Raw genomic sequence first — 12,762 nt, 5'->3', positions numbered from 1 at the left:
GACTAAGTTGAAGGTACGCACAACGCCCTCTTTAGTTTAGACAAGTTTCTCTGAATTGAACATAGGCTGCATCCGAATCTGTTGTCTAGAGCTAGGTCTAGGTCTTCGCTCCATTAGAAATACGCGGAGACGTGCTGACAATAGACGTAGCCGTAGCTCTGGAAGCCCGTTTCGGACACGGCCTTAGTCACTTTCCCCCAACTTTTTCCAAAACTTAGTTAATTGACCCTCAAATAACTCACACATTTTCAGGAGGGTATTTACACCCAAATCGGGCACAATTTTGATACGTAAACTATAGCCTACCAAATGGATGGTAAAAATTAACCAAAAACTCAGCGAAATCCCCCCCCCCCGCCCCCAGCCAGCAGAAAACAAAGAACGCCCTGTATTTTTTTTTGTGGTAATAATGCTTATGTTTTAGAAACTGTTCGGGAACACACAAACATTTGAAACTGATGGAAGGTGGGTTCGCAACCGTTTTCGAAACTATTACTGTGTATTGCCTCCATGAATGCGTTTCGATACATTGTAACTTTATATTTCGAATCGCCGTTAATCATAAATAGCGCCCTCATTCTGTTAATTTGTCTCAGTGCAGTGTGCGCGCATGTCCCCCTTTAGTTTGCACACCAGTAAATAAACTGCCATAGACCCCTATGATAAATGCCCCCACTTCAAAAATTCAGGAAAAATACTCACAACTCTCCAAGGTATTCAAGACACACATCAAATTAAAGCTAATTTCATCATCTTTCATTTTCTTTTCGATTTTCGGGGGTTAACAGATGACTTTTAGGAGAAATTTCCATCCGAAGATGACCACCGTTTTAAATGGTCCTGAAGCCCATCGCCATTTTGAAAAACGACGCCTACACTCCATGCAAAATAGAGCGCTTTTAGGACTCCAATTTTATCCAAATTGCACAGAACTGTCCTGTGCACGGCTTCCACCCATATTTTTTACAAACCCTCAAGTTCATGGCCCACAATGTGCTCAAATAACGAAGAATTTGAGGGCATGCAAATCGTCATTTACCGTCCACACCAACGTGGGCGATTTCGGACTGATTTACTGGCCTACTATCCTCAGAATACTTCGTACATCGACACACGAATAATAACACGTAGTTGGGCTTTCGAAGGGGACCAGGGAGGGAGTGGGGAAGGGGCTTGTAACAGACACCATGTCCGTCATGTTGTTTTTATTGGCAGAACTATATGAAACATATATATGTCCAACCACTCATCTCAAGCGATGAAGTAAACTTTATTTGACCGAATGATATATAACCAATCAATCTTTATCAATATATGTCTCAGACATAGAATTATGACAAAATCTAATGCTATACATTGTGCATAAACCACAGGCTTGGAGTATTTTAAGTTTGAACATACCATAGTAAAATTTGTTAATGCATTTAGTTTTGCATAGTCAAAAATTATTCATTTTATAAAAAAAAAAATATTATACAAACTTGCGTGCGAATTACGTGCGTAGCTTTGTTTTCAGACGTGCCTCGTGACTGTCAAATTATTTTGTCATATCAATGAAATTAAGTTCGGTATTTAACTGCGCATGCCTGAGCACATCAAGATATTCACTTGGTGGCGATATGATTTTGTAGTTGCGTTGCTGAGTTCAAAAAGAATTCGAAGTTACCTTCGTAATGGACCGATCCAGTAAGCACCGCCCTATGGTATTCTGACCAATCACATCCGTGATTTATGTCCGACATGCGTGCACAAAAGTCCGACATGCGTGCACGCGCGTATGATGCGCGCGGCAGGAAAATGCAGTGTGGCATTGGAGAGGAGCACGTGTTAATTTGTCCACGTGCGCAGTGGGAGGGCTTAATGGATCGGTCCATTAAAGATGGTACTTTTGTTCATTTGCTGTCTTCAATTTGCAGTGAAAATCGTCAACCATGCAAATCATCAAAATAGTGGAGCAGATAGGGGAAATATTTGGGGGAACTTGCCTTTGACGATACAAGCATAGCATTTGGCACACAGTCAGAGCAGTATGTCTCAAGAAAGATATTTGGCCATAGGGCTTTCGCAGATTTGTCCTATAAAAATATAATTGAATAACAAGCAGTTTTAAAAAATTTCAAAATCATGGCACAATCAGTTATCAAAATCCAGTGGCTGGCATTGCTTGTCATTCTAACTATAATTATGTTTCAAAGGACAAATCTGCGATGTCCCTATAGCCAAATATCTTTCTCATGACACACTAAGTTACTGCCAAATGCCATGCTTGTATCATCAAAGGCACAATCCCTATCTGCCGTAAGCATCACCTATATCTGCCGTAAGCTGTACTAAATGTAAACCTACCGCAAAATGTTTTAGTTGCAATACGAAGGGGATATAGAAACAAGTTTAAACTTGCGAATTTCAATTGTCCAGGAAACGTGGAGCAACCTTGCAAAGCAAATTTTTTTTCAAAGGTGTGCAGATTTTTAAAAACTTTCCTCGTGATATTGTTGCATGTTACTTGCTGCAAGCATAATAGTTAATACATGTACTGCAATGCAGGACATAATACGAGTTAGAAGAAAAAGCGGACGGATCGACTATTGCGGTCTTGTGAGGCGGTTCGCCTAAATAGACAGCTTATCATTTCAGACTAGCTGATCCACCGACTTTTGTCAGCAATTTCAGACATAATAAAAGCCCATTAATTAATATTTCCCCATTAACACCTATCGAACCTCAATATTCGAACTGGCAACTATATAAACTGGGCCCAGGTTTTTTTTCAGTCCGGGTAATGTATTTTATTCTAATGATAATACAACACCCATGGTTTCTCACATCATTCTCAGTGTTTTGAGGTCTGTGTTGAATGTTGGGACAACACTGTCCTACACTCTAAAAAGTTACTTATACAGCCTCTAACATTGTTTTGTTTTGAAATTGGCGCCAATCAAACATTAAAGATGATATCCTCGTCAACATGTAAAGAGAATTAACATAGAGCGCCGTTCTGTATGGAGGACCAGTGGTTCCTCGAAAACTGTACAGGACGAGACAGCACCTTTAAGCAAGATGAGTGATATGAAGAATGGTATAGTTTGTCACTCATAGTAAGTGCAATGGACCAGCGCTACGGCGTAGAGCGAGTTGTTCTGGTACGTGCAAGTAGCGAAGTTATCGGTGTCGGTGTTCCAGACGGCACGGCTGACCATCTGTTGACACTGACCGCTCACGGACCCCATGAAGACCTGGCACGTGATCTTATAGCGAGGGATCTTGAGCTCCTTGACCCTCATCTTAATCTCCTCGGCGATCCGCTGGGTGAAGATGGAGCACGTACGAGGCTCGTAGCGCGTCTTCTCAGTCAAGTTGGCCTCCAAGACCTGCCGGGCGATCTTCTCCACCTCCCCTGGCACGAACCGGGTGCCGGGATCCGGAGTCATCTTGAAGGTGTTCTCGAAGCGGACCAAGGGCTTGCTAGCCGCCGCTGGCGTGTCGGTGGAGCGCACGGTGGCCACGCGGAAGTTGGGATTACCGATGGAGGTGGAGTAGGCACGGGACAGGCGCCGCCAGCGGGTGCTGGCCGCCCCGTCCCCCGTGGTGGAGTGGCTGATGGAGCTCTTGCGGGACACGATGGAGTAGCGACGGGAGGACTTGACGCTGCCATCCTGGCGGTTCAACTTCTCCAAGTTCTGGGCGTTCAGGGCCGCCATCGTCAGACACAACTCTCGTAGACCAGTGAAAGTCAATCAACGGGTGGTCCACAGAATGTTACAACCGTACTAACTACAGATGAAGATCTGCTGGCGAAAACGGAAACAAAAATTTCAGATGATAAAATTTTGGAATTCAAACTTTCAACCCCTATTCTCAGTTCGTTCCACAAACTGAGCAGCAAAGCCGTCCCTTTTGATCAATAAAATATCAGCTCTACTCCGTAGGTTGGAGGTCTCCCTCTCTTCTAAAAACCGAACAATGCGATTGGTTTTATTTCATGGCCAAATAATAAAAAACGAAAACCTTTATACCCTATACACCTCCTACCACGAATAGTAGTTATGGCAAACAAGGCGAGGTCAAACGAACTTTCGTAGGGTGTATATACCCGTGTCACCAACCCTGAGAAATATGAATGAGCATTCAAAATATTATATCATGCAAGGAAAATAGCAGCGATGCAAACTGAAATCCGGACAATGCTTCATAATATAGGTGGAAGGTTATATAAGTACGTACTCACAAAAGCCATCTTTGCAAGTGGGCAGTGTTTTGTTCAGCTAGGACAGGCGTAAGCAAACCTTTTGCTTTCGTCGGATTGAAATAAGAAAAGTTCCGTGTGGAATTGTAACGTCACTCTTTTGGTGACTGCAACAGTTATTGTTTTATTTCTTTTCCAGGTTAAAATAGATTTCTCTGTCCAAAAATGTGACATTTTGGACAATATATACCACTGCCTTATCGGCCTATGAGCACGAAAAACAGTTTCAAGGAATTGTCACGTTCCGTTTACAGGTTATGAGAAGATCACAACCAATAATCGATTACTAGGGTTTACTTGAGACCACTCGCCACTTTTCCAGAATCGATCGACCAGCATCGATTCGCTCTCAACACAATGGTTTGGCCTTAGTGTCAACGATCCCTTAGTATTCGACAAAGGATGCGAAACGGAACAACAAGTCTGCCGTGATTATATATAATAAATGGGACTCCCGATCTTTACAAACTTGTAAAGGCTAACGCCAATATGGTGAACCTTCGATGAAATTGCGTCAGCTTTGTATAGCTTCGTCCATATAGTAACACATTTGCCAACCTTACATACTCCATTGTAACTGTGCTTTATAGGCCTCCATGTCCAAATTATTTAGGACTATAACGAACTGTGTTGCTGTAGAAAAGACTGTGTTAAATAAAGAATAAACTCACATGTTCTTAAGAAAAAAAGTTGGATTTTTGGTGTAACCACAACTTCAGGTGAAACAAAGTTTTGAACAACATGATTCTTTAAAAATAGATCTACACGACCAAGCCTGCATAACACATTTGTGTAACAAAATGTAAGAATGTTTTCCCACAGCCAGGATTTTCCAATCACCCTAGCGCAGCACGCAACACATCTGGATCGCAGTAGGAACTCAAGCCCGAAGACTGACTCTATAAACAACCTCGCAAGGCTAGAATGTATTCCCAGACATTTCATGTTCCGTCGAGGTGCCAACATTATGAAATGAAAAGGCAATGAGTTTGAACCCCCACGTCGACAAGGTATCGTCTCCATAGCAACGGTTTCTACCTTTAATTCCGGTGAAATGATAAGCTTAACCCCGGACTGTGACACCGAAGCGAGGCAGTATAACCGCTTTGCAGATAATTTCTTTTACGTCTGAGATGTGGTTTCTTAATCATATCAGATGAATGTTCCTTATTCATGAGTTGGCCATTTTTGTCGAGTTCTCTGAAAGTGTTTCATTAATTGCTTATACTGTTAAATGGGATGGCGCCAGACTATTTTATGCAGGCATAATGCAGCCTTATTTTAATGTCATTTTTAAAAAGTTTGGCTTTAAACATTAGGGAACATTTAATTACAAATTTTAAATTATTTATTGAATCAGACTGGAATTAATGAGTAATTAACTTGCTTTCATTTTTCTACACAAGTTCCAAAATTCAAGATTTTTCCTCACTCTCAATCCAATATGGCCGACTCGTGAATAAGGCCCACTTAGTAAAGTGATTAATTGTTGATACCTCTTGCCGATTTCAAACCGAGCAAAATCTTCGTGTCCAGATAAGTAGCGCCAACGTATGACATGCCTCATTTACCTACCTTCACTCACCAATCAAGAATGGCGCTAAAAAGGAAGTCAACAGCACGTCTGCTATCTGTGTCGCTATGGCAACGAAACCAACCTTTCAAGAAAATGTACTAACAACGCAAAAGCGTGAAGCTGTTTACGACGAGTCCACAGCCAGAAAGGTGGTGCGTGCTCAGAATTTGATCACAAGTACTCGTGATAGTGAAACTAGCGTATTTACATAATGCCCGTTGGTACTATGTTTACACTTGATAACCTATGACTCGTATCCTATAAAACAGTAACACAGCAGAGTGCCGAATGGTTCCAAATGTCTATACTATGAACTCAACGATTGGAGAACTAGTGTATTGTACAGCGATTTGCAAGATAAAAACAACACGATCGCATAAAGCACCCGAGATCCGTTAACAAAAAATTAATTTGCAAACATCCGCGGAACACCTTTACGTATAATGGCAGTCACGGTCAAATTTCCCGAACAGAAACCCCATTAAAAACCTTATCAGGGAAAACGTTGAAGATTTCCAAGCCTTTTCCACTTCTCCTTTTTAGGTTTTAGGTAAAAACAGTTAAGGTTCTCTCTGCATGGTTCGCTGTCTAATTTTTCTTGGACTGTAGTTCTCGTCCTGTTTTCGATGTCCAAATCATCAAGACTTGTAAGTCTCGACTCCAACACTGGCTAACTCCTCAAGGCACCTTAAGTCTGAAAATCAGTTGCGATCTTAGTTCTTGTTAGTCTTGATGCTCTCAGATCTGACTGTAACTTCACTAGAAACACAAACATGACTATCATTTCTTGATCGAAAATATGCTTTAAAGCTGGACGATAATTATATTTGCCACCATGGCTTCTTGACACATACGTAGACCTGGCATCGTATTTAGGATGAATCTCCTTTAAAAACAAAAGTACACACACCCCTACAAACTTTAAGTAAGACGTGTATTTTGGACAAACAACTAGCGTACTGGAGAGTCATAACTTATTGTATCTTCCCGATGCGCGCATGTAAATTCTTCTTCAGACAACTGCCTTGAGAGAGGCTCGATCGAAAACGATGTGGCAGACACCTTGCGTGGATCTTGGACACATTTCCCAATTAAACTCAATTATACAACTCTCTCTTTCAGACCCTAACAGCTCGGACATTTTTAACATACGAGTGCAACTATAGTTACAATGGCCTACAACGGGACTCGTTTGGGATTCAGGGCACGCACCAAACCTCTCCCATCTCCGCTACCCATCTTGATTAAAAGCAAGATATCAGACAAAAGAAGCGGGTGAAATTTACTCTTTCAAGAATTATCTTCATGTTTTGACAGCACATTAAACACAGCGCGTTGATGGCAATCTTCATTGCAAGGGCAGCCCTCGAACATCTTTCTCTTGTTTTATCATCGCGTCATCACCTCTGTTTAGACAAGGGGAAATCATTAACTTCAGCATCTTCCAGTGACGATGGAGAAGTGCGTACAGGGTACTTACGATTGCATCGAGTCGAGATGCAACGACTGAAACACTAACCTCCTCATTGTTATCAGCAAGAACTTGGAGACAGAAATAAGTCAACGACAGGTCTTGGGCACAACTGCTTAAACGGGATAAACTGGCAAGTAACAGTTCGCAACGTCTGATCAATATGACATGACGGATATTTTGCCACCTTTTGAGGAAAGTCGACTATTTTCGAGCGTGTCTCCGAGACGCCACATCTTTGGAAATTAAGTTACGAATCAGCACATCTGGTAACCACGGCATCCGTGAATAACCCTCGAGCGCACTAGCCACGGTTCGATCCATCAAGCACACACGCCCAATTGCAACGACAGATAGCGAGCGAAATGACAGACAGAAGTTGCGATGTTGTCAGCATAATGGCATGATGGTCAGGCCTGGCTGTCGTTTTTAAATAACGTTTATAACGAGTTCGCTTGCAAAGGAGGACCCCTGCATCCAACTGCCAGTGACTTCATCTCAAGAGCATTGCGTTAGTTCTAGAACAATAATAGCTATACCTACTGACACTTGATTTTAAACTGATGTTTTAGATCACACACAAAAAGCCACAATGTCGACGAAAAATGCGACTTCATTGATAAGTCTTGAAGAGGCGCAAACAAATGCTTGGGTGTGTCAGATCATTGCGGCGGCAGGAGTCCTGGGTTTCCTGGGAAACCTCTTGGTATGCTTCGTCATCCTTCGCGTCAGGTTTCTCCACAACATGACGAACTACCTGCTGGTGAATCTAGCTGTGGCCGACATGCTGATATGTCTCAGTGCCTTTTTCCATTACATTTCTGCCTCGGGCAGGTGTACGATCATAAACTTCGTTCCAGCGAGCACCCTTGGAAGGGAGCTATTCTGCCGGCTTGTGACGTCCCAGTCTCTCATCTGGGCGTTTTCCAACGCAGGCGCTAACAACCTCTGCGTGGTGACGCTGGAAAGATACATAGCTATCGTACATCCACTGCAATATGCCAGAAGAGTCACAGCAACAAAGATGAAGACGCTCGTCGCTCTGCTCTGGATGCTTTCTGTCCTGTTGTCTCTACCGTTTATATTCACAATCAGCGCCAGTGATGATCCAGACAAAGCCTGTTCTGACATCACGTACCCTCATCCAGCATTCCCCGTGTTGCTTGGTGTTGTGATGGTTTCATTCACCTACATACTGCCCGTCATATTGATGAGTTTGGCCTACTACAAAATACAAGTTACCCTCAAAAGGCAAGCGAAAGCCCTGAACTTACAACGCGCAAAGGCAGCAGCTTATGACCTCGTGATTGCTAGACAGCATGTCATCAGCATGCTTACGATTGTCCTGGGAACTCTCATAATCTTCTGGACACCGGATAGCATCTGTGTCATTTTGTGCTTGCACCCAACAAGCGATAGCACACTCGATTTCTGTGATACAGAGAGTTTCAAGTACATCAGTGGCATAACCAGTTTCCTGCTATACCTAAACTCGGTGGTTAACCCCATCATCTACGAGCTGAAGTACAAGAAATTCCGGAAGGGTTTGAGGGCGGTTTTCTGCACTTGTTTGGACGAGCACGGCGGTAGCAACGCCGTGGATGCCGAGATGGCTCGACGTTGATGAGTTGTCACTGAGTGGTGTTTTCATTTAGGACCTGCTATAGAGTGGAAGTCACGGTGTTTGCAGTTTATACACACGAAGTGTACACATTATATCTGAGGAGTTTATTCGTGTGCTTCTTAACAACTGGTCGACGTTTCGAACGGTGTGCTTCGTCCATCTTCAGGAGACTGTCGGACTATGGCAATGCAGGGCTTACGGAGGATGCATAAAGATGCTCACTGATTTTCAAAAAGAACACCACACTTTGGTGTAAATGGATTTTTAAGAAACAAGTGGGAACACGATGCGAACAAATATCGTAACATCGAGTTTTGATCTTGATAATCTGTACTTTCCGAGGAAAACATTACAGTTATCCGAGCAGTAGGGGTACAATGGTAGGCTAGCTGGTGTATTCACCGCAACACTAAAAAGACACCAGCGCCCAAGGAAAGCTGTACCAGAAAATCGGACAAGATATAAATATTGAACACCGCATGATTCATGTGTCAGGGGTAGTCTAGCAAGAAATTGGTGCATTTGTGTAATTATTTTCAAATCACTAACACAATTTATAAGAGGGCAGTGCCGTGGTAACAGCTAACAAAAGCGCGACAAGTACAGATATCTGATATAGTAGGTCGACCCTTCAGCTGGTCGTACTTTAATTAGTTTAGAAATGATGACAAGTATATTATTATGAGTATTGTGTAAAAGGAACTTGCTATTACACTCTCGAATAGGCCCTTCGGTCACCTTAACAAAAAACGAGTGGTGCACGTACCTCAAACTCGTAGTAGAAAGTACAACAGCACAGTGTGTCAAGCGAGCTACAAGTGGCCTACACGAGATCGGCCATGGCCCATGATGACTGCTTCCAAAGTAGAGTCAAAACTTGTTTTATTTTGGTCCCACGCCGTTAGTGTTGATGCACGATGGAGGTCTTTGAAGTCACACTCATTCCTCCTTTTCCAGTTTCACACAAAGCAAATACGGCCCACATCAGAACATCTATAGTCACTCTAGTTTATTGACACTTTCAAAGTGTTTTTTCACTCCTTTTGAGGCTCACAATCGCTCTGGACCCAGGGCCAATTGGCACCGAATATAATTGGGCGTCCACGTAATGGCACATTTTGTTCCGTTTTACATTCAACTGTGAATTGCGCGTTGTGTCTTTTTCATCGCTGAGGTGAAGTCGTGGCCCTCAAACACAGCGTTGGTCGTTACCACGGAAACAGTGATTTATAGCAAACAATATTTTTTCATCGGCACTGCGATGAATTCAACTTAACTCATGGGCTCGGTATTAGATCCTTACAGAATGTAAAATTGACAAAAGCAAGGTCTCTCGCAGACAAAATGTATAACGGAAACATGAGTGATTCGGAAGGATATTTAAGTGACAGATATTACCATGGAGAAATAAACAAGGCAATTCGCACTTTTGGGGCATATAGGCCTACGTACATGTACTTGTGATTACTATACTTCCGCCAATGAGGTTCATCGAATTTTGTTGGTTGTTGATTGGTTGGTTGGTTGGTTGACACTTAACAAGATAACTCAAAAAGTTATAGACGGATTTGCATGAAATTTATTTTAGGAGTGGTCACTTGGTACAAGTACAAATTAGATTTTGGAAGTGATCCGGATTTGGGTCTGGATCCAGGATTTTTTTAAAGGATTCCTCACAATTTATGTGAATATGTCTTTGGGTGTACTGACAATATGGCGGGGAATTGTTAAGCCCGTTGGCGGAGGTTTGCGCTCTTTGAGTGCCTTCTAGTTTGTCATTGTGTGAACGGATCTGTATAGTTTGTATAGAGGTGATATATTTGTTTGGGGTTATGACAATCTCCCGAGGGAAGGGGGGGGGGGGGACTGTAGTGTATAGGGTTATATTTTAACACCGCGGTATATTAAAAGCTCCTTTCCCGGCCGGCCCACCCACACGCAGCCGAGCTGTTGGGAGAACTCAAAACAATAGGTCGGAAGTGATGTTTTCGAAGAGACGGTTATTACCAATAAATATGAAGGCAAATTTCTTACAAGCCACATGTTTGAATATATCTTCGCAAAATATTCGCCTGGTTTAAAAATAAAAACTTAAAAGTTCAACTGAATTTTGGCTAATGGAAAGAAACACATCAAATCTCCTTTAATCTCCCTAAAATTTCTAAGTGCCTCTGGAAATGGGATCAGCAGATACAGCAAGTTCATTTATTAAAACAAAAATGTATTTGTTGTTACTTTTCAAAACTCATCGGGAGCTCTGATAAACAGTTTGTGTAGCCAATTGGGTTTTGCCTTCATTGACGTATTTTATAAACACTCATGCATATACTCAGTATTGTCCCAAGTGATCGTGAGTAAAAAAAAAATATCACAAACTATTTGGTCTAAAAAATACGTCGGTGAAGCCTTGGCAAAACCAAACATTGAATTTCTCCTCGATCCGACGCAAATTCACGGGCGTTGCACGCTAGACCATTTTGAATGGGGTTGCCATCGTGAAATTTGCCGACGGACCGTCACGCAAAATGAAATTAGGCCTAATTGATAATTTCCGCCTATAATGATCCTTTAACTCCATTTCTTATTTCCTCCACATGTTGATCATACTTTGAATGGATTTAATTTTCAGTGGGATAAGTTCAACATTACCATTTGCTCGTCGCAAAACTGCGTGTACACGTTCAGTACTACGAGCGCGCATAGCTTGTTCAGGCCCGTTCTCTGATCCCAGTGGGGGAGGGGGGGGGGGTATATGCGCGAAGCCGCTCCTCGATATTCTGAAGGCGTGGGGTCCGGGGCCCGCCTTAAATACAAAAAAGAAGACAACCTCTGGGGGAGGGCTCAAGCCCCCCGAGGCTCCCCCGGCCCCTTGGGTGCGCCACTGCCATGGGTTGCAGAACGGGATGTTAGCTTCGCGGGACATTGGGCAGTGTTAATTATTAACATTCTCCATCTTTCGTCTTCCCTCTTAATTTCCCCTTCCTTCTCCATTCTTCATTGGGGGACCCCCCCCCCCCGTAGCGATGCTTTGGTTGCGGTACTCGCTGCCATTCGAACCAGCTAGCCGACCCAGGCTGGTCAAGTGGTAAGACATCTGCACATCAAGTAAGAGGACGGAAGGCCATGGGTTCGAGTCCCACCGAGTAGTTTGTGAATTGCTCCTCACAGTCACTCGGGACAACACCAAGTATATTAAAGTGTTTATAAACGCCGGTGAAGGAAAAAAACAATATTGAATGTACCGTATATCACCCAGACTCAAATTCCATCTTATGAATATAGTTCGTGTACGTAGTACGTTTATATTAGTTGCCATGCATGATGCGCTTCAAGCACTAGTTAATCTGGAACACTCACCTCTCAGTGGACTGTATTTCTAGGTTTATCTCCAACAATGAAACTCTGCACAGTTGATTCTGGTTGACTCGATTAATGGCCAAATCGCAAGGACAGACTAGTCGATTTAATCAGCCTGGCATTATACGATCCGCCGCCATAAAGTTATAAAAACCGAAGTGTTGGCAAAATTATGACACCGCTAAGTAGGCAAGTGATCATGTGGTCTCGTTACCAAGCAGGCTGGCTTATGGTTCACTGCCGCCACATAATCAAGTCAGTTGATTCATTGGTGTCATCTGTGAATTGACGGCAAAGCGGATCATCAGTACATCATATCGATCCGCGCCAGCTGTCTTGTCTGTTGATACGGCCTGACGATTTCCAAACGCTGCTGCTAGGCCAACTCGCAAGAAAAGGCTTTTGTCACAGGGCCGACAATAGTCAATATACAAGCGACAACAATGACGAAAGTTTATCTGGCTAGTGAATCAATCCACTTTTTACGA

At 42.9% G+C, this 12,762-nt stretch overlaps 2 protein-coding genes across 4 annotated transcripts; one reads left to right on the top strand and one right to left on the bottom strand.

Annotated features, from left to right (window-relative positions):
• Positions 1–2,772: 2,772 nt before the first annotated feature.
• LOC119722488 (tctex1 domain-containing protein 1-B-like) lies at positions 2,773–12,436 on the bottom strand. 3 transcript variants are annotated; one of them, XM_038192638.1, is made up of 2 exons: positions 12,275–12,436; positions 2,773–3,791 (listed from the first exon to the last, which is right to left on the bottom strand). In XM_038192638.1, the coding sequence occupies exon 2, from the start codon at positions 3,699–3,701 to the stop codon at positions 3,090–3,092; it is 612 nt and encodes a 203-aa protein (XP_038048566.1). In that variant the 5' UTR covers positions 3,702–3,791; positions 12,275–12,436; the 3' UTR covers positions 2,773–3,089. The 3 variants fall into 3 exon arrangements, with proteins under 3 accessions (XP_038048566.1, XP_038048564.1, XP_038048565.1); XM_038192636.1 differs by having other exon boundaries at positions 2,773–3,788; XM_038192637.1 differs by lacking the exon at positions 12,275–12,436 and adding an exon at positions 9,684–10,038 and having other exon boundaries at positions 2,773–3,788.
• Positions 7,886–9,123, top strand: LOC119722274 (somatostatin receptor type 1-like). Its single transcript, XM_038192317.1, has one exon. It carries the CDS (start codon positions 7,886–7,888, stop codon positions 8,915–8,917), a length of 1,032 nt encoding a protein of 343 aa, XP_038048245.1. The 3' UTR covers positions 8,918–9,123.
• Positions 12,437–12,762: the final 326 nt, after the last annotated feature.

The sequence above is a fragment of the Patiria miniata genome, unplaced genomic scaffold (assembly GCF_015706575.1).
Source record: "Patiria miniata isolate m_02_andy unplaced genomic scaffold, ASM1570657v1 HiC_scaffold_15, whole genome shotgun sequence".
NCBI classification, from domain to species: Eukaryota; Metazoa; Echinodermata; class Asteroidea; order Valvatida; family Asterinidae; genus Patiria; species Patiria miniata.
The sequence above is the reverse complement of the archived record's forward strand: the minus strand, read 5'-3'. Positions and strand labels throughout refer to the sequence as shown.

What these genes read in the sequence shown, in the direction of transcription:
- LOC119722274 (XM_038192317.1), top strand. Translation starts at nt 7,886, where the DNA reads ATGTCGACGAAAAATGCGACTTCATTGATAAGTCTTGAAGAGGCGCAA.
- LOC119722488 (XM_038192638.1), bottom strand. Translation starts at nt 3,701, where the DNA reads ATGGCGGCCCTGAACGCCCAGAACTTGGAGAAGTTGAACCGCCAGGAT.